This window comes from Hippichthys cyanospilos, chromosome 12 (genome assembly GCF_059441005.1).
Source record: "Hippichthys cyanospilos isolate Australia breed blue-spotted pipefish chromosome 12, RoL_Hcya_1.0, whole genome shotgun sequence".
In the NCBI taxonomy this organism is placed as follows: Eukaryota; Metazoa; Chordata; class Actinopteri; order Syngnathiformes; family Syngnathidae; genus Hippichthys; species Hippichthys cyanospilos.
Window position 1 is genome coordinate 9,015,656 of NC_142380.1, and position 20,420 is coordinate 9,036,075.

Sequence of the window (20,420 nt, forward strand, 5' to 3'; positions counted from 1 at the left end):
GTAATTATTGAATACTACAGTAGCAGTAACACAAAAACAATTTTTATCAGGTTCAAATCATTTAGGAAATTAAGTACTTAAGTAATGGATTATTTTAGGTGGTAAGTAACTGAAAGTAACTGATTACTTTCATTCAGTACTAATGTCATGGGTAACGTTGGGTAATAAGTCATCAATTACATAACTAAGTAATTGATTAATAAGTAAAGTAATCATTTATCTTAGTACTTCATTAATTTAGTACCAGACATTTTTAGACAAAGCTTCAGCTAAACACACGCTAAATCACGTAACAAAATAAGTAACTGGATTAAATTGGACTCTTAAAAATGTAAAAAAAAAAAAATTCCTTGGGATTGAATGAGTTAAAAAGTATTAAATGATATTTGCTGATCACTGCAGAAATCCTGCTAGGATCTAACTGAAGTGCCTTCATTTTAAAATCACTGTTCTGAGATATCAACTTAAAAGACACCGTTGCAGATGACAAATTCTATTTTGTGCAATTGGATGGATTTAGTTAGCGTAATGTGTTGTTGGCAAAGGCCACCTATTTTTTCTTCTTCCTCTTTCTTCAGCACAATTGCAATGCAAATTTATTCCCCTCACACCCAGAGGGATCATACAGCGAAACGTTTGTGTCTATCAAACATTGGTTATTTAGCAAAATGCAGTGTTGCATGGAGTATTCTTATCCAAGTGGCCCCGGAGATTCACGCTCTCGTTGACTCCCCAGGAGCAAAAACCTCCCAAATGAGATTCATGGAAAAATCACACAACGATAAAACAAAAGTGTTTTGCTCGAGTGGCGCGTTCGCATTCGGCTGCTTAAAAGGGGGCTCGCTCACTTCTTTAAGAGTTCAAATGATGATGTAGATTCTTTGCGGGGACTCGTTCTTTTTCGCTCTGTGATATCATTCACTCCTGAAGACATATTTTGAGTTTCCAGATATTCAATCTCAGGAATTTATTTATTGTTTTGTCCAAAGCATCTGATGAAAGGCGGGTCTATAAATGTCGGCGTTATCAATAAAACGAGACCAAAAATACGTAAAGATAGTGAGTCAAAACAATCAAGTGCTGACAGAATGTAGAGTGATCTGTAATCAATTACTGTTGATACTTGAGTTTAAAGATAGTTTAAAGAAGAAAACAAATACTTTTTGCAATTAAGTATTAAAGTAATTGATTACTTTTGGTAAGTGAATACTAAAAAAAACCATTATGTTTGTAATAAAGTACAATATGAAATTGATTACTGTTGGGACTTGAGTACTAAATAAATCAATTACTTTTTGTAATGAAGTTTTATTTCTTTCTTATGGTAAGTAAATACTAGAGTAATCGCTTATGTTGTAATTAAGTACGACAGTAATTGCTTACTATTGGCACTTGGGGACTTAAGAAATGAATGACCTTTTGTAATTAAATATTAAAGTAACAGATTCCTTTTGGTAAGTAAATACCACAGTTATTGATTACATTTGTAAATACATACTAAGGTAAGTGATTATTTTTGCTAAACAAATCAATTACTTTCACAACTAAACTGATATAATACCAAAGTTAAAAAAAAAAAAATCCTTTTTGGGACTGAATGAGTTAACCATCGTCCCTGAAAAGCCTTGTCACTGGAGTGGCCTCACTCGAGTGGCAACCAAGTGGGCCCTCGCCTCAATGTTGGAGCAACGAGGCGCCCGTGACAGGAAGAGCGTGACCCTATTGGTGTGATTATTATGGTCTGGCTGAGAGGACAACATCTCCACATACCTGGAGAAATGGACCATAATTGGCTCGGGGATGGGGAGGACCGCAATAGGGCAAATTCTATAGGCGGTGTCACGACGGCAATACAGGGAACGGAGATCCGCCTGAGTTATGATGCTTTTTATGTTCTGTCTTCATACAGTTTGTGGGATTCGTAAAACCTTGGAAAAAAAATAACGGTGACTTATGTCATCCCTTTCAAGGGGTGACAAAGGCCCTTCCCCCTTGTTGTCCTGGCTCCAGCTGAGCAACACATCTGCTGGAATGACATTGGAAATCACACGAGACTACTACTTATCCAGTCATTTGCAGACCATTAGTACAGCAAGCCTATGGCGCTTTTAATTGGCCGTAGGATCGAATTTGTCGGCAACGTTCCTTACAGGCTCGCAGCTGGTCTTCGTTTGGCCATGCCAATCACGATTGTTTACGCTCAGAGACACATTTTTTTTTCCATTTATCTAATATTTCAGGGGAGGAATATCATTATGTCCAGGCGCGCTGTGTTTAAAACGGGTCTTTAATTTAATCGTAAAATCAGATGGACCAGTGCAACCAGTAAGTTCAGATGCTCAAGGGCAGCGAGTGGCTGGTTTACAGTTCGCATGTTATTTTGTGTTCCAACCGGGAAATTGGATTACCCACTAAAGGCACACTGTTTTTTCTATTATAAACATTTACTTTTGTGCTGTTCAACAGAAAAAAAAGAGACAAGCATTTTAGGCGCCAAGGGAGTCGGCAAGTTCCCAAAAATGCATATTAGATTAATTGCAGACTCTGAAATGACTATCCGCTGTATTTCAACGCCCCATGAGGTTTCGCATGAATTATGAGTGTGAATTCCAGTATGACGCAGCCAGGGTATTATTTGCATGGTAACTGCTTCACAAAGCTGGAATCACTCAATGCTTATCAGAGTTTATGTGAATATCTTATCTCTACTTATATCAACCTCCTCCACCGTCGATGCCACAAACATGGCTCTCAATTTTTTTGACTTTACGAGCATAAACCACTTTCTGTTCTGAAAATTTACATTGGTCCAGTATGCTTGCTTCTTTTATGCCGTAACAACCTCAGCTCACACGAGTTGCTGTTTGCTGCAACAGGCAATGGCTGCTAACAGCCAACTGGTGTCAATGTTCTTCTAGCTTGACCAATTACGTTAATTATTGTAAGCAACAATATGGCTGGTATAAAAATGTACATCTGTGGATCAAAACTCGGCTTATTAGGCTGACAAAGCAATCTTCCAAGAATGGTGTGGAAAAAAATAAAATCTAACTTTAATTGACAGTTTATAGGACGTACCCATACGTTTGAACTTCAATTTTGGGGAATATAAAATGTGTCTTATATTTGGGTAATTACAGTATATAGCCGTCAATGGCAGCGAATGAGTTAAAAGGAAACAATAAAATTTGCATAAACACAAGGATTAGTCGCCATGAAATTGATGTTTTATATGAAGATGGTTTATGAGCTGGCCCCATCGTGAAAAAAAAGACTTGACAGAGGCTGTAAAAGGCAACAACCTGGTTCCTTTCCCTCGATGCTAATACAGAGTGCTCCTGAGTCTAAAATGAACCCCTGTTTGTTCTTCCCTCCCTGTGAATGGCTGGGGCCTCATGTTTTTTGCTCTTTTAAAGTGTTTGTTTTTGTCTTGTTGAAACAGGCTTGGGGGAGCAACAGAAGGTCCCTGTGTGCCGATACCGATCGCGGCCGGAGTAGCCGAAAGGAGCACTGAGGCTTGTATTGGTTCCTGAGAACTCAAACACTGCATGTTATGAGGACTAATATTTGGTGGGTGGCTATGAGATGGGGGTGTAAGTGATCTGTGAGTACTCTACACACACTCACCACTAAGCAGTCCCAATACCTGTTCAATAAAATGACGTCCAATACTCCAGCGGCATTAAAAATTTAATACTCACTTTTGATTGACAATGTCAAAAGGTGCATCTTATGGTAAGCGTAGTTGACAGGTTGAAATCAGACGATAAGGATAAGTTTAAGTTAAACAATAGTTCAAAAAGAATATTAAATGAGTTCTTGATCAACTTAACATATATTATTCGATTAGGTTTGAGTATCAAAGCCGACGTGTTTCCTCCTCATTAGCCTTTACCGCCTGAAACAGTTATGTATTTTTTTTTCTTGTAAGCTTCCTCACAGCATGGTGCTTCGTTTCTGCATCCACTCTCCCTCATGGCCCAATCAGGGCTGGTTCTGCTGCCTGACTTTCCGCACCCAGTTTGTCACATATACACACATACCGAGGGAGGGGGACAAAAACGAAACAAAACAAAACTGTAATCCACTGGCCCGCGGGAATGTTGACTGATTGCACGATTTTCTCTTTCTCAAACAGACGCGTGGGGAGGCAGGGAAGCGTCTTTTCAAGTTAGTTAGCTGCGAGGAAGTGGGCGTGTTGTGAGATGCTAGACTTCTTTTCGGGCTAGGCTGGAGTCAGCAGAAGATGCCAGATTGGGATGGTGAAGAGATGAGATAGTTTGGCCGATCCCTAGGGCGAAGAGGGGGAAGAACAGGAGGGGGCGACGGCATGAAGCTCCCCGCTGACAGAGCCAGGCGCTGGGCTATCCATCAACGAGCTAATCAGAGCGATCTGGAGCACAGAGGGACCGGCTCCATTGATGCCGGGCTGCAAAAAGCGCCCGGCTTCGGCTGCCACAGATCGGCCTGATTTACGCTACGCTGCTGCTCTTATCAAGCCCGACTGCATTGAAGATATTCTTACGAGGATGATCTCACCGCCTACCCCCTGCTGAGATCCAGGCAGAGAATCAAGCTAAGCTACTGCTTGGTATCACTGCAAGAGAATTCCTTTCAAGCACATTTGAGGAAGGATCGCAATGTCATTTTAGTGATTAAAGGTTCAGTTGGCATTTAAATACCTTTTTCCAAATACAGAAAAGCGCTACCATAAAATGTGCTTCTGATTTTTATTTAACCTGTGAACATTTTCATAATGTGAAATTTCAATCAGGTGCACTTGGGGATCATGCACAACACAGGACGTAAAAAGCTGTCAATCTGTTTTATCCAGGTATTTCGTGGCACTGTCATGACCGTTCTTCGGGTGCCTGAGCATAGAGATGGAGCGAGTCTGATAAGTGGCTGTTGTGACTTTACTGCCTTTGTTGGAATGATGAATGTTTGACATACAAGAAATTCATTCCATGCTTGTCTAGGTCTCTAAGCCATGAAGCATGACGGAGAGCACCTAGTGGTGTTTTGGTCAAGAAAACACCAGCCAAGGTGAATACATTATGGAGACTTGAGAGAAGTGAGACACGACCAAAAATTGAGGACGTTGAGACCAAGACAAGACCAAGACTTTTGAGGGACACGACTTTTAACAAGGCAAAAGAATACATTTGGAGGTTGAGACCAAGACAAGACTTGGTCAGATACGAGATATAACCAACCCTTTATAAGTCAGGACCAAAACAAGAGAAACATTTTTGGATGTGGAAACGAGAATAAGACGAGACAGAAACAGCACTAAGAATGAAAGTTTGAGACTGAGATCAAACAGAGACTTTTGGAGGTTGAGACTGAGACAGGAGCAAAACCTTAAGACATCGAGGCCAAAAGAAAACTATAACTGTCAAAGGTCGTGACTAATACAAGAACAACAGTTGTGGAGGTAAAGAGCCAGAAAAGACCAAGTTCTTTGGACAGCAAGATCAATAAAAGACTAAAGACTTTTGAAGGTTGAGATCAAGATAAGAGCAAGACTATTGGACATCGTGATCAAAACAAGACTAAGACTGTCGAAGGTCAAAACCGAAACTTGAGCAAGACTTTTGGAGGTTGAGACGCAGACAAGACATTTGGAAATCGAGACCAGGAATAACCAAGACTTTTAGAGGTCAGATCCAAGACAAGACCTTAACCTTTGGAGGCAAGAACAAGCATTTTAGAGTTCAGATCCAAGACAAGAACAAAAACTTTGGAGATCAGGACCAAAAAGGCCAAGACTTTTGAATGTAGAAACCAAGTACCCAAAGTAATCGCTAAACCAAATACTTTAGTACTTGACTCATTTACTAAACATTAAAATATGTAATTAGGATCAAATGACTTGATGCACTCGAGCAAAAGAAAGCGGCACTTAGAATCTGAACTTGAATGCAACAAAGTCAACTTGGGAGCTCTTGGAAAGATGGCTTGAGGGACGAGTTGAGCGCCTCAAGGTACAAGCAGATGGCTAACTCCACAGAGCAAGCACTAATTCACCAGAGACCTAGTGAGACATGATGAGAGATGCTCCAGAGCCTAAAGGTGTGGATCAATTCATTGGGGAGCGCTCGGAACAGCCAAGCAGACAGCTGTGCTGCAGTGGGGCTCCTCAACTGCCCTCAGGCATTTATTTGAAGAGATACAAAAAAAAAAAAAGAAAAACATGTTTTCATACCCATTAGATTCACTAGCAGACAAGCAATTACAAGAAGTCCCATTAGCCATGAGTGTTTAATAAAAACTCTAAATGCAGAATCATATTATTAAACTGCTCTGGAAGGAGAAGCAGAGAGGTAAATACATTTTTGCAGCTATAACAGAGCAACAGGGACAGTGGGAAGACGTTTTTTAATTTTTTCAATTGTAACAAGTCAACTGTGAGAGGCTTTATTGGATTTCCTACAGATAGGAACGGTGTTGCTTGGTAGCATCTGTCTGAGTAATTAGGACTTGAGGGGATGACAGAAGACAGGCAAGAAAAAGAAACAACAGCAATATCTAAACCAAGAACTAATTTTAATCGAGATCAGGGCAAAAATGACAGCAGGAAAGTGTTGACATTTTGAAAATTCACTAAATAGTGAAAATTCTAAAGATTTTGCAAGTGGCAGAAAGCCAGAAGGGTGGTTTTTAAGACGTGTTTACGATCGTTACGTACCATTGACTTTTGGCATTCAAGCGAGTTACATACAGTACTTGCTAGGAATAGCTATTTTTTTCTTTTTTGCGTAAGCTGTTAAGAGTTGATCTTAAAACTGAACATCTTGTCTTACCATTTTAACATTTTGCACAGAATTTTTAAAATAAAATAAACCTTTAAGTACATGTTTTTTTAACCGATTAAAATAGCAATATTTCCGAATAACGGGATGGATGGATGGATGGATGGATGGATGGATAGATAGATAGATAGATAGATACATAGATACATAGATAGATAGATAGATAGATAGATAGATAGATAGATAGATAGATAGATAGATAGATAGATAGATAGATAGATAGATAGATAGATTGATTGGCACAAAAGATTGAACCATGAGGAGGGTCCCCTCAATTTTACAAACAGGATTCGGGTGAAATTGGGAAATTGTATAAAATGTAAATGAAAACAAAATACAACAAGTTGAAAATCCGTCTCAACCCATATTCAATTGAAAACACTGCAAAGACAGCATTTTTAATGTTCAAACTGATACACTTCATTTTTTTTTAAATGCTAAATTATAATTTTACATTTACATCTACAACATTTTATACAATTTCCCAACTTCAACCGAATCCAGGTTGGACGATGTCAGGTAGAGTAAGACATGGATTTCTAAGACGTGATGTCACACTGATGTTCAAGCTAAAGTGCATTGATGCATCTGCCCTATTCCAGGAGGCAGACTGTCAGAACATTGATGTCATGTCATGTACTCACTGGTGCAGGGTTGGTCTGGCTGATCAGCGTCACCCCGGTAGTAACCGTTGCGACAGACGCAGATGGTGGCCGCCTCGGCAGTGGAGCGGCTGTTCGGCGGGCACTGGAGACACAGACCGGGACCCTGTGTCGACTTGAACGTACCTGGTGGGCATGCTGGGAAGAGAAAAAGACTGAGTCAGGGACAAAAGTAGGAAACAAGACACTAATCTACAACGATGATTTATCTGGCCATAAAACTGGACCAAAAAACACAAGAACAACCTGTTAATACTCGTTCTTGTTCAGCCAAAAACAAAGACACTTTCGCTTAAAATCACACCATTGCTCGTCATTCTACATTGACAGAGTCATGGCATTATTTACGGTTGTTTTATCAACAGTTTCACAGCTCTACAGGCGGTGCTTGCGGCTGTGAGTGAGAGAGCTGTGCGGAGACATACATTTGGGGGAAGGTGTGGGGTGTATATACTGTGTATATCTATCTATCTATATATATATATATATATATATATATATATATATATATATATATATATATATATATATATATATATAAATGCCTTGTTTCTTTTGTTATTGTTAAAATGGATACAATTTTAGGTAGGTTTATTCCATTTTCATAGATAATGATCTCGTTTATAGCCAAAAAGCAAAGTGAAGAAGTCACTTTGTTCTAATCAGATTTGTGTGCACAGTGACATTGCTTTGTTTGCACAATGACTATTACATTATAACTGTCCGTTCCGCCGGTGGCCCGCTGTCACTCAGCTGTGGTGTATTTCACCAACGCATTAGCCCTTAATTCCAAAAGGCCACAACGGAGGACAAAGATTATTGTGGATGATATGATGGAGGCAATAACCTCATTTGTTTACCATGGCATCCCAAAAGAAACAAAGCGGAGACAGGAGCAGCGCAGAAGGATTTACCGACTGTAATAACAGCGATAAATGTTTAATGGTCCACCCGCCTTTCCTGAGGTTGGAGGACGTAATGACGTTGCGGCACCTTGTGATTATGAATTTCATGACTCTTAGTGTTCCTCGTGGTCCATGCATTTGTAACAGTGAGGACTTGATTACAGCTGGCAAATTATACTCTCACTAAATATTAAGATCAAAACGGGCATGTAAATTATATTGAATTATTTTAAAGTAGCTTGTAGTTTAAAAAACAACAAAAAACTTTTTGAAATACTTTTAGAAGATAACATTATGACTTAACTGTAGTAACTTTTGGTTTATCTAATTATCTTTGTAAAGTATCACTATAAAACACACCGAATTATAAGCAGCACCAACAAAAAAAAAAAAAAAACAGTGTAAGTTTAAGCCGCACCAGAGTATTTCAAAAATAAGAACAGCCCCAATATATATATTAAAAAAAATAAAGAGCACAAGACAAACTCAGACTGTTAAAATACTGCACCAGCACAACAGTAACACGTCTTGTATTAGACACCAGAGCAAAACTAAGCAAAATAAAAAAGCAAATTAAAAGTCCTTAACTCTGCAGTCTTTTGTCCAATCCTTTGATCTTGACATCAGAGGCATTTAACATCAAAGAAAAAGCCTTAAAGGAAGACACCAGGGAGCTGAAATTTCACCGAGATGGTGTCAAAATTTAACAAAGGGCGACCACTTAGTTATCACACTATCTGGAGTGTGCCATCCCTTGGCTAAAATGCTACAAGAATGATGTGGAAGACCATAACCCAAAATCGGTTAAAATACTGCACAAGGGTTAATAAACAACACTGGAGAAAACGAGACCTGAAACACTTCATAGGAAATTCTCTATATCTCCTCAGTTGAGCACAATGGAACCTAGTAACAAAGTTCTGTCACATTATATTGACCAAAAACTAATGTCCACTAGTCTGGACATGGATCTCAGGTGGATATAACTGTCCATTTTTTCAGTGTACTCCATTCAGACGATTTTAAAATTTCTTGCATGCTTGATTACCACTGCCCCAAAGAACCTTCTGGTCTCCACTCACACCCAACAGCGAGCGTTGTCCATATTTTGAAGCATTTGCCACACGCAGCGGCGACTAACTGATGGATCTCGGCAAAAAACAGCGCTCAAGACCCGACGGCCACACAAACACACACGGGCATTCCACACGCCTGGAAGGAGACCCCGACAACCACAAACAGCTTCTACTAGCACCCCAGGAGCTGTGAGGCAGATTAAAGGCGCGCCTCACAAGGAGCAAAACAAACTGCAATGGCGCGATTGCACCCCTGCTATCTTAGCGATACGCGTGTTTGTGTGTGCAGTCTTGCAGCGTTTGCGGGAAAGCAATATAAATGTCAGCATAGTTTTTGTAGGTGTATGTACGTAATTACAACAGATTTTACACGAGGCCTCTTCTAATACAAAGATATTGAGACTGTTAAACACTGGCCACGTGGGGAAACAAAAAGCTGCAATCGCAATAACCCAGAGACAAACACCAGATGATAAAACGTAAAGGTGTTTGTTACTGCAAGAAAAACAATACTTTCAATCTTATCCGTCAGCTTTTTTTCTCACAATGTATCCTTTCTAATAGTCAAGAGTACAAGGTGAGGTTCCTAAAAATATGATTACATGAATAGATAAAACGTCTTTGAGAAATTCCAAAAGATTTCAATCAATCAATCAATCAATCAAGTTTATTTGTATAGCTCTGAATCACCGAAATCTCAAAGGGCTTCACAGGTGAAAAGAAGTCATACTCTTTGTGTGTTATGCAATCTACTTTGTGTCATGTCTCCTCTTCACCTCTCTTTCTGTTGTGTTTTAGAAGCTTCGTCCTCCCTGATGAGGGGATGGAGTCACCGGGTGCACACCTGACACGCACCTGCAATCTGGCAGCTTCTTGAGCGCGGCCAGGGCAGGAGAATGACGCCGGGTTAGTCCTTGCCTCCCGTGTGTTCAAGTCCCAGTCATTCCTAGATTCTTAATATTTCTATGTCGAGTTTTGGTTGTACTTTGTGGCCCCTAGCTGTTCTCCCTCTGTGGAAGCTTTTTGTAGCTACTTTTTCACCTCCTGCGTTTTTCTCCTGGACTATGCTCCCTCTCAGCCACGTTGGTGTTTATTTTTGCCTAGACGGCTTTTACATCTCTCTTTTGGTTGTACTTTGCTTTACTTTTTGTTGAACTTATACCCTGTTGTGTTTTGTGGCTTTTTCCATGCATGGCGTATGGTTTTTATTCACCAACTTGCCTGTCTTTTTGGTTCCACATCCGTTCAGCTCCGAGGTTATAACGTGGCACATTGATTGTCAGTAGGATTTAGAATGTTCCTTAAAATGTCATGAAAAGAAAGAGTTTACTTGAGATTTTATTGTCCTTATGATAGCATCTTATTTATTTGGTCCACTGTAGTGGACATTAGTTTTTTTCTATAGTTTTAGACATTGGAGCTACCCCTCAAAGTTCGAGTGAGCTCATCAGAGGCAAGAGATCCTGGCTTTTTAATGATTGTTTGTGGTTGGGCTAGTTAACCGGTGCAATAGTTCTTCGCTGTCAAAATGAATCAATTAATCGACAATCAATTGGCAAAATAATGGACAACTATGTTAATATATTAATAATTAACCATCTAATTTAATAACCATCTAATCATTGAGATATTTTTTTTAAATGTAAAATTGCTCTAATCTTTCAGCCTATTTTTGTTTTTCAGTGAACCAGGAACTGAATCTGTTGAAAATGAAGGTAGGTAGGTACAACAACCGTTTTTGTGTGATATTTTTTTATGATTGTGTGTTGAGCCATTTTGATGACTAAACAATGTAAAAAAAGCAACAGTAATCAAGCTTTCATACGAAATACATCCCTATCAAAATATTCACTGGAGTAATTCCTAGAATAATGGATTTTAAAAAGTATTTGAGAGTTCCAGTCCTGAGTGTACTGATCTGCTTCACAGAACAAGACAGGGAATAAGAAAGCGATATGTTAGCAAATCCAGATCAGGTCTAATGAGGCAATGTGAACCATTTGTTGGCCCTGCCCGGTTCGAATGGATCTTAGAAGTGTGTAGCCACAAATGGCAGTCAATGGGTTAATTTGGAAGTGGTCCAACATGATTTTGATCTGATTTTGGAATATTTGGAGCAGGAGAGGCCAAGGGTTCTTGTTGCACACAGACCCGTCACTCAGCGGCTGTGTTGGGTTTCCGGTACCGGGAGGAGGATGGAACATTAGCTCAACAAGCAATTAGTGTCCCCTGTGGGAAAATAACCTACAATTGAACCGGCTGCATCCAGGAACACAACATTCCTGGCTTTCAAGTGGTCTCCGCAGAGATCCTCCAGCCTCACACATTTTTGCTCTGTCCCAATGGCGAGCTAATGTTTTCTTGACTTCCCATTGATTGACAGGTTCACATCTTTGTTAGGTTGACCTGACTTGTTCTTTACCCGCATCAACAGGGGTTGATCGTACACTTATTGCAATCGTTTCCCGGCCGACGTTTTCTCACGCGTTGATTACGTCGACTCATTGTAGCTCAGACTTCTACGTTAAAAACCTCTCCGTGTCCAACCGAGAATTTCCTGTCATTTTGTTCGTTAACAGAATATTTCAGAATCTGGTTGAGTGCTCTAGTGAGTGCTCTAGTCTCAGGCGATCAACTTCAGTGATCATTTAAGGTCGTGAAAGGTTGCCAGGCCGCAAGGAAATTTTGGAGATGTTCAAAGACGTTCAAAATGTCCTTACAACAAGAGCAATGTCTGGAAACCCTCTGATAACCTTTTGTTGACCTTAAACGAATCCTGAGGAGATGAAAAAAGTAGCTAACTTCCCGGATACTCACCAGCTTTTGCCCCTCAGCGGGATAGGATGCACTGTTGAAGGATTTTACCTTATCGTCTAATATAATTCAGTGCGTTTTATGCATCCAAAAACCACTATTCAACGAAGGAACTAGCACTTGTTCTTTTTCACACCAGTAGTTCATCTAGGTTCGCACAAACCTTCACCAAATGTTCTCCAAAAGTTCTCCACCAGTTACAATAATTATTCTTGTCAAAAACATATTGCAACAAAACATTGCAGTTGAACATTTGCAACCATGATGAGAATGCAACATCTGCTATGTGAGAGAGGGACCTAAATATTACCTATCCACACAGTATTCCAGTGACTTTTCCAAAAGATCGTAGACAATACTGATTTTCTGTCACATTTGAAAGACCTGGAAAAGGCATTCCATTACCATTATTCCTCCTTGTTTTTACGTGAGCGTATCAATCACTGAGCAGAAACAACCATGGCAGTTGCGGAGACATGCTTGCAAGCTAACCGCGATGACCTGAGGTCATTCCTCACACCAAGCTGAGCAGGTGTGATGTGTCACTGATATCTGAACTGTCAGTCATTCAGCACGAGAAGCCAAAACGCGACCTGCTCGCCTTTTCCTCTTCACAATGATATTCATTTGCCTGCATGCGTTCTACATAACAACATTAGCTATGCCAGACAGCGGGATGCTATGATAAGTGATGAGAGAAGCTTGGAGTTAGGTTTCATAGGTAGGGCGGGCCACATTCTTGCAGAGCGTATAATGAAGTGCATACTGCGGCCCATGCATCATACATGGAGGCACGCTTGGCACCACGTCACATTGCCCGCATGCGTTCGCAATGTGCCGTCGCAAAACGCGCACCGGCCGTAAGAATTAGAATTAATTGGAGATGTGGGATTTATAGGTCAAGCAGAAGAAGAATTACATTAGGCTGTCATAGAAGAATAAGCGGCTGCATGGAGGAAAAAAATGAAAAATTGCAGTAGGGAGTCGGAGGTAGCGTGTGAAAGGGATTATGAACAAGATGGCTTTGGAAATGGCTTTCCGATATAGCGCAATCAAGGTTACGGTTCGCCCTCAACCGATTTGTGGCTGTAGCAGAGCTTTAAATTATTACGGCCAAACTAAGGAAACTCCAAGGCCTTATCGTTAATGTTTTGTCAACTTAAAGAAAAAACATTGTACTCACAAAGGTCATTACTGACTTGTGCAATGTTACAAAAATATTTAGAAAAGCCAGAAAATTGGCAGAACATTCAACTCGGGCATCATTGGCATTCTATGGAAAATACAAATTGAATATTGAATATTTGGACAAAACTATCTGGGTAAAATTTCAGCTCTTAGTACTTTCTTTTAATGCTTTGATGTGAAATGCCTTTGATGAACAGATCAAGGGCAAGGGTTAAACTGGAACAGTGCTTCACAGTCAAAATGAAGCTGGAGCCCCCACTAAACAATGACAACAGGGGTCGTATGACATTGTCACTGTCAGCAAAATAAGTTTTTTTTTGCGCCTTGAATTGGCCATTGAACATGATCACAAGACAAGGTTGCGTTGTTTCTATCAGGAGCAACAGTGGAAGTAGAAAGAGTAGTCAAGCTGTCATTGATACACTGCCAGGAACAATCTCGAAATAAGCCTTCCAAGGCATTCATGTCCTTAGATTATATGGTAAAAGTTTACTTTGACATTGGATGTATTGTTGTCTGACTATCAGGTATAGCATTTAGAATTGTTGCTGCGAAAGGTTTGACATATTTTATCTGATGTTTACACTAATTGGGTAACTAGGACATAAAAAAAAAATGCCATTTCAGCCATAGATTAAACCTTACTCTGGCTGTTGGTGTTTTACATTTCATTGATCTCTATTAAAAATAAAAAAATAAAAAAATCAAGGCTTGAACACTGGCTCTCACTGATAATTACTTCTAAACAATGAAAACGTTGATTCGCTTATTGCAGAGTTGAGTCAACGAACCCTCCTTTGAAGTTAATAAGACGTGTGCGGCTTTTTGAATTGCTTTCAAAGCCCAACCGTGGCACGTCTCAAGGCTTAATAAAATGTGCATGACATACAAAGGGGCAAGATTTGTGAGTAAGCGTCACTGACCCCTAAATGCAACTCCTGCCCCTCGGTACACCCTTAACCCCGACCCTCATTTATCACATGGCATGGATGATAGTCTTTAAAGGATTTGCAGTCACACATAGACCCCCTTATTCATACACACTCATACAGACATGCTTATGATTAGGTTAAGACCCTAGTTGACCCCGAGTTGACTTTGTGTTACTTTGTCACTAGACCAGACAACTCAACTGGTCAAACCACAGGAGGGTGCACATGCCGAAATCTGACCACCAATTTTTTTGCAGTTTTTTAGTCAAGCAGGGGAGGTGGGGGAACTCAAATTCACAAGGCTGCAGCTATCCTAAAACAGAAGCCCAACCAGTGGTGGAGCTTATTGTTATTCAGTCTTCCTCTTCATCTGTCACTGCCGATTTTCCTGCCAGCATCCACGTAATGAGATGCTTCTCCAGCCCAGGTGTTCATTTTCTCTTCAAGGTCATTGAACGGCACAAAACCTCTCTTTGAAACAAAGGCCAGTTTCGAAACAAAGGGTTGTCAGAAACCAAACAACAAGCCCGCAGGCCGTTTCAAGTAGGGTGCAAACTGCCTTTTAAGGGTGATGTTCAAAAAACATGTCGAATTAATTGCTTACGTGGGTCAAAAGGTAGTTGTTAAGGATACTTCAGCTTACAAAGCTAGGAACATCTCATACAATCCCAAGCCTTGGAAAAAAAGCAGTATAAAAAAGCAGTATCGCATTGCAATGATAGATGAAGGACATTTTTTACTTGCGGCCTGGAAACCACATTTTAGCAGCTCACACTGTATTCTAAAAAAAACATTTTTGACATGGCCTGTAATGCTGTTTAAAAAAATAGCAAAAAGATATAAATGATGGTAGGCAGCATTAAGAGTGGAAAAAAAATCCCTTTGGGTCATATATATGGGATGATTTTAGGGGTAAAAGAAGAATTCCTTGAACTCCTTGAATAATAACGACGTAGGAAGCTGAAATTCTTCCTTGAAGGGGTGCTTGCGTTCTGATGACATTAACTCGTCCTCGTGACTCGTTAAATTACACAGCTATCAACACAATGCCATTAAACAATTATATTCAATTGCTGATTATAGATGCTAAGAAACCGCTCGACACTTACACTACCATTGTATGATACGGAACAAATCTCTAGACGTTAATGTGAAGATGAGATGCGTGGTGCATTCAATGCAGTTAAACATTTCAAACTCAAGCAGAAAATAAAACCAATTGATGCATTAAGCATCAATAACTAAAAAAAATTGCCAATGTTAGATTATTATTGTTTAATGAAAAACAAATGTTGCTTGCAAATAAAAACAAAAATATAAAATAAATATATAAAATAAACTATCAAACTAATTAAATAAATATAGTATAATTCTAACTACTACAAAATAATAACATAAAAATAAATAAGTAACAACATAATGTGAAAAACATAAAATAGCTAAAAATCCGAGCGCCGACGATATTTTGACCAGCTTTCTTGAAGCGGACGTATAGTCAGGAAGAATGTGTGACCGCAACAGGCCGAGTTGTCATCATTTTGGCAAGTCTGGTCAGCATCAGTCTCTTCTTTTCTCAGTCATCACCTTCTAATCTCTCGCGGAGCTAAAAAACGCAAAGAAAGGAGGAAGGCAGCCCTGAGAGATTTTATCAGGAATAAAAGGATGATTGAAAGAGCACCCAAAGTAGTCCATCTTCTTTTCTGCGGCACTGCTCAAGGGTTCCTCCCACAGAACACTCCCCCCGATCATTAATCTTCCATCCATTCTGGCCGTGTCACGACCCCTCGTCCGCGCGCAAGCACGACAGATGCGCGCAGAGCGGCTCGTTGTGTTCCTCCGTTCTCCTCCCCAAACAGCGGCAATTTTAAGATAGCTTACATCTTGTAATATGGCGATATCTCAAGCTGCAGGAACATAGCTAAATCCTTTGAGAACAGCGAGCTATTGTCCAATTAGGCTTCAGACTGTACTCAAGTGTATTACTGGCTTTTCTTGGATCATAAAAGAGGAGCTATATTGGAAGCACCAGGCAGCAAATGAGAAAAAATGGGCAGATAAGAAGGAATCCTTGATTATACACAGCTTATGTATGTTACTGTATGTTTGGATATCTGTTACTTCATCTCTGATTGAAACAACCATGCGCGCACAAAGCGGTTGACTCAATTCAATTGCGGGCAGTGCAGAAATGGAACAACCAATTGGAGATGTAAAATGTGTCGGGTTAAAAATAAAAATAAAAAATAAATAAAATAAAATAAATAAAATAAATAAAATAAATAAAATAAATAAAATAAAAATAAAACAGGCAAAGAAATAAAGAAAAAGTGAAAAAGAAAGAAAGAGACAAAGAAAGAAAGAAAGAAAGAAAGAAAGAAAGAAATGATAGAAACAAACAAAAGAAGAAAGAAAGGAAGCAAGGAAGAAATAGAATGAAACAAAGGAAGAAAGAAAAAGAAGAAATTAATCAAAAAGAAAGACAGACAGAAAGAAACAAAAAGGAAGGATTGAAGGAAGGAAAGAGAAAGAAAAAGATGTAAAGAAAGAAAGAGAAACAAAATAGAAAGAAAAGAAGGAAAGAAAAAAGAAAGGTAGAAAGCAAGAAAGAAAGCAAGGAGGAAATAGAATGACACATGAACGAAAGAAAAAGAAGAAATTAATCAAAATGAAAGAGAAAAACAGAAAGAAACAAAGAAAGTAAGGATGGAAAGAAGGAGAAAGAAAAAGATGTCAAGAAAGAAACAAAGCGAGAAGAAATAGAAAGAAAAGAAAGAAATAAAAAAGAAAGATAGAAAGAAACAGAAAGAAAGAGAAGAAAAAAGTAAGCATTGGCATATGTTATTTTTTTTCATGTTTTTGGCCTGAAAATTATTGTTATTTTTTTTTTATTTCTTTATTTTTGCAGCAAGCCTAAATATTCTCTCCCATCCAACTTTTCTATTGTAGCATGTCCACTAAAGACATTTTGAGATTGTGAAAATGGATCGCTAATCTTCTGTTAATGAAGATCAAGCGGGGTGTCCGCTGGGCACTTAAGACACACCTTCAGAAATTAAGATACGTGCGCGTCAGCGTGTGTGTTCACCAAACCAGGACACCATTTAGCAGACAGCAAACGCCCCGCGGGCAGACAGTTGCCATGGTAACGTCACAGCTGGTCTTTCTTTTTGGCCCGTACGATGCCTTTTGAAGAGGCAGGCGGCAATGGCATTGGATGCATGGCTGGGGTGTGTGTTTGTGTGTGTGTGTGCGTACACAAGCGTGGTGACAATCAGGAGCGCTATATAATCTCTGGGTTGTACGTGCTCATGATCAGCCAGGGTTATGTTGGTACTATCGTTGTACTCATTGTTATTTGCGGGGGGTGCACACAGTCTATCTTGCAGATAGAAGCTTGCTGGGAGAGCAGTCGGCAGAAGACATTTTGATGTTGTCATTGGTATTCGGGGACACACCACGGCGCCAGAGTCCCTGGCCGGCAAACCGCACTACTCCACTTGCGCTGCCCGTACTTCACTTATGCCAATTAAAAGCTGACGCCTGCTGATTGGCCACATCAGAAAAAAAGGGAAAAAACAAGGATGAACACGCTACTTGACACCGAACTACAAAGTACCGACGATAAGCCGCTCCTTTTTTTTTTCTCAAGCTTTGAATCCCACAGTCCAGTTAGGGGGCTCTTCAGGGCTGGAGTTGCCTATCCCCGAGTTAGGGATACAGTTTACAGTTTACAAAAGGGGACAGAAGATTCTATTGAAGTATTGATTAGGTGTTCCAACACCTATTTTACTCACCACCAGGGGGCACTCTCTACTGATAAACTCAATCAGGCATGTTACTGTTGGTGCCATATTCTAACAATCCAGGTGCGTCATTGTTAAGTTGAAAAACATGTTGGTTGCTGCTCTTATTTCTAAACATGCATATTCTATATTTCAAAACCAGGGGTGCTGAACATAAGGCCCGGGGGCCGGATCCAGCCAGCGAGGAATTTTAATCCGGCCTATAAAATGATTCCGTGAAGCAATGATAAAAACTTAATACGACCTAACCCACTATTTCACTTTCGATAATATTGTAAGGACTTGCGTATGAGCAAAATTACTCACTTTTTCGAATGAAAAAACAGTAAACGAGTACATGATCCCAAGCTGCTGTGAGTAGGCTTCCTTGTACCTAACAAACGTTACAACATGATAAAAATCTTGGTTTTACAGGCAATGCAAAGATCAGCATGCAATTTACAAAAAACAAAAAAAAAAAGGTTACAAAAAAGGTAACAATAAGCAAAAATTCTTATTTTGACAAGCAATGAGAAAATGAGCACTCGAATTTACAAGATGAAGTGACCGGTTTCCATGCTTGCACTAACTATCTTAGTCGTTGAGCAAGTTAAAAGAGCTTCAACCATCTATGTATCCTGGAAGTCCGGCTTGAACACCTGCTAACGAGGCTGCTGAAGGAGAACGGGCAATTAAGCCCAACTAAACATAAGCAGACAACAATGACACACACCGGGAAACAAAAGTCCCTTCACTGTTTACCAGCCCTAATTTGATTCCTAATTGAGCGTATGTAATTCCGCTCTTGCACGAAAATATTCTGGCAAACACAAGCACCCATGGTGGGATCGCAGCTGAGCGCCGCTTATTCTTGCCTCCAGTCATCCCACAGAGCATTACCACCGGAGACCTTTTCCCACCAGTGATGTGACTACAACCGATAAACCACTTGTTAGCGGGCGCTGGAGGTGATGCAATCTAACACAAACATGGTGGTGCGTGAAATGGGGGACGTTTGAGTAGTCCTTGCTAGTAGTGGACGTACAGGTGGATGACGTGAAAAAATACCTTTGACAATCCAGTAAGACTAATTTGAGTAGGCTACCTTAGTTCCAAAGGGAAAAAAAAATGCCTCAAGCATTTTTGTTTTTTGGTCTGCCTTATGTTAAGAATTGAACTCAGAAAGACTGATTTAACCCAGACATCAACAAATTAACATTGCACTGAAAACAATTTAATAACTAATAATTAATTATGCTAACATTGTATTAAATAGGGCCTGCTGCCAATAATTAGCAGCAGCTTTAACGCTAGCGGCTAGCGGAGCTAGCAGAGACAAGCAGCACTAGATGCTAGCAGCGTTGGCAGCTAGCAGCATTCAACTGCCCGTACAGGCTAGCAAGTGCCGTTGGATTACATTCCAAAGGCATTTTAACAGACAACAATGACTAAAGAGAAACAGTTTCCGTTGCTACTGATAACTTTTGGGGGAAAAAAAAATACAAAAACCGTATGAATATTTGAGCTTCCTTTGTGTATTATATATGAATTTAAATGGAATTAAGAGTAGAATCAGAATATCTTTGATTCATTACCTCACTACCTTTGCACTCTGGGAAAGGGGCAGAAATGGTAAAGTTTTGAGTTTTAGCTCAGGATCTAGCCGTGTTTTTATGAAACATTACAGTTGAAAAAACGTGCCCATCAAACATTTTAAGCTCTAAGCTGTCACCGTAATCATCCATGATTATGTCCAGGGAAATATTTCAATAGCTCTGCACGCGGACAGATGTGTTCATGAAAAATTCTGTTCCATCTCATGACTGACGCCAACGGTTAGCATGCAATGCACCTGCAACACGAAGGCATCCAAAGGTTAGCGGAAAACGCGCCTTATCTATATTCATGTCATATTTTACATCGGAACGACCTCTTCATAACCTTATCAGAAAGCTCCATCCTCCTCCAGAAAAACAGACACACGGTAACATTTAGATGTGTGCGTGTGTGTGTGTGTGTGTGTGTGTGTGTTTGTACATCTACAGCTAGCCAACCTGTCTAAATCTGGACAGCGCTGACCTTATCTGGCACTTTCAGTCAATATGCCTGAAGCTAGGACTCTGGCAAAAATACATTTGTTTTGTGTGATTGCATGTGTGTCTAAAAAAAAAAAAATAATAACTTCATTGGGGCACCTTCTCACTACATCGACATCATGTTCCCTTGGACTGAATTTTGAAAGTTGT

At 39.8% G+C, this 20,420-nt stretch overlaps 1 protein-coding gene across 3 annotated transcripts in view; it reads right to left on the reverse strand.

Annotated features, from left to right (window-relative positions):
• ephb1 (EPH receptor B1) overlaps window positions 1-20,420 on the reverse strand; it is a 168,569-nt gene that overhangs the window by 58,789 nt on the left and 89,360 nt on the right. For all 3 annotated transcript variants that reach the window (XM_088428902.1, XM_088428903.1, XM_088428901.1), the window contains exon 4: window positions 7,460-7,615. In XM_088428902.1, coding sequence (XP_088285028.1) covers window positions 7,460-7,615 — 156 coding nt within the window. The remainder of the gene's footprint in view (window positions 1-7,459; window positions 7,616-20,420) is intronic.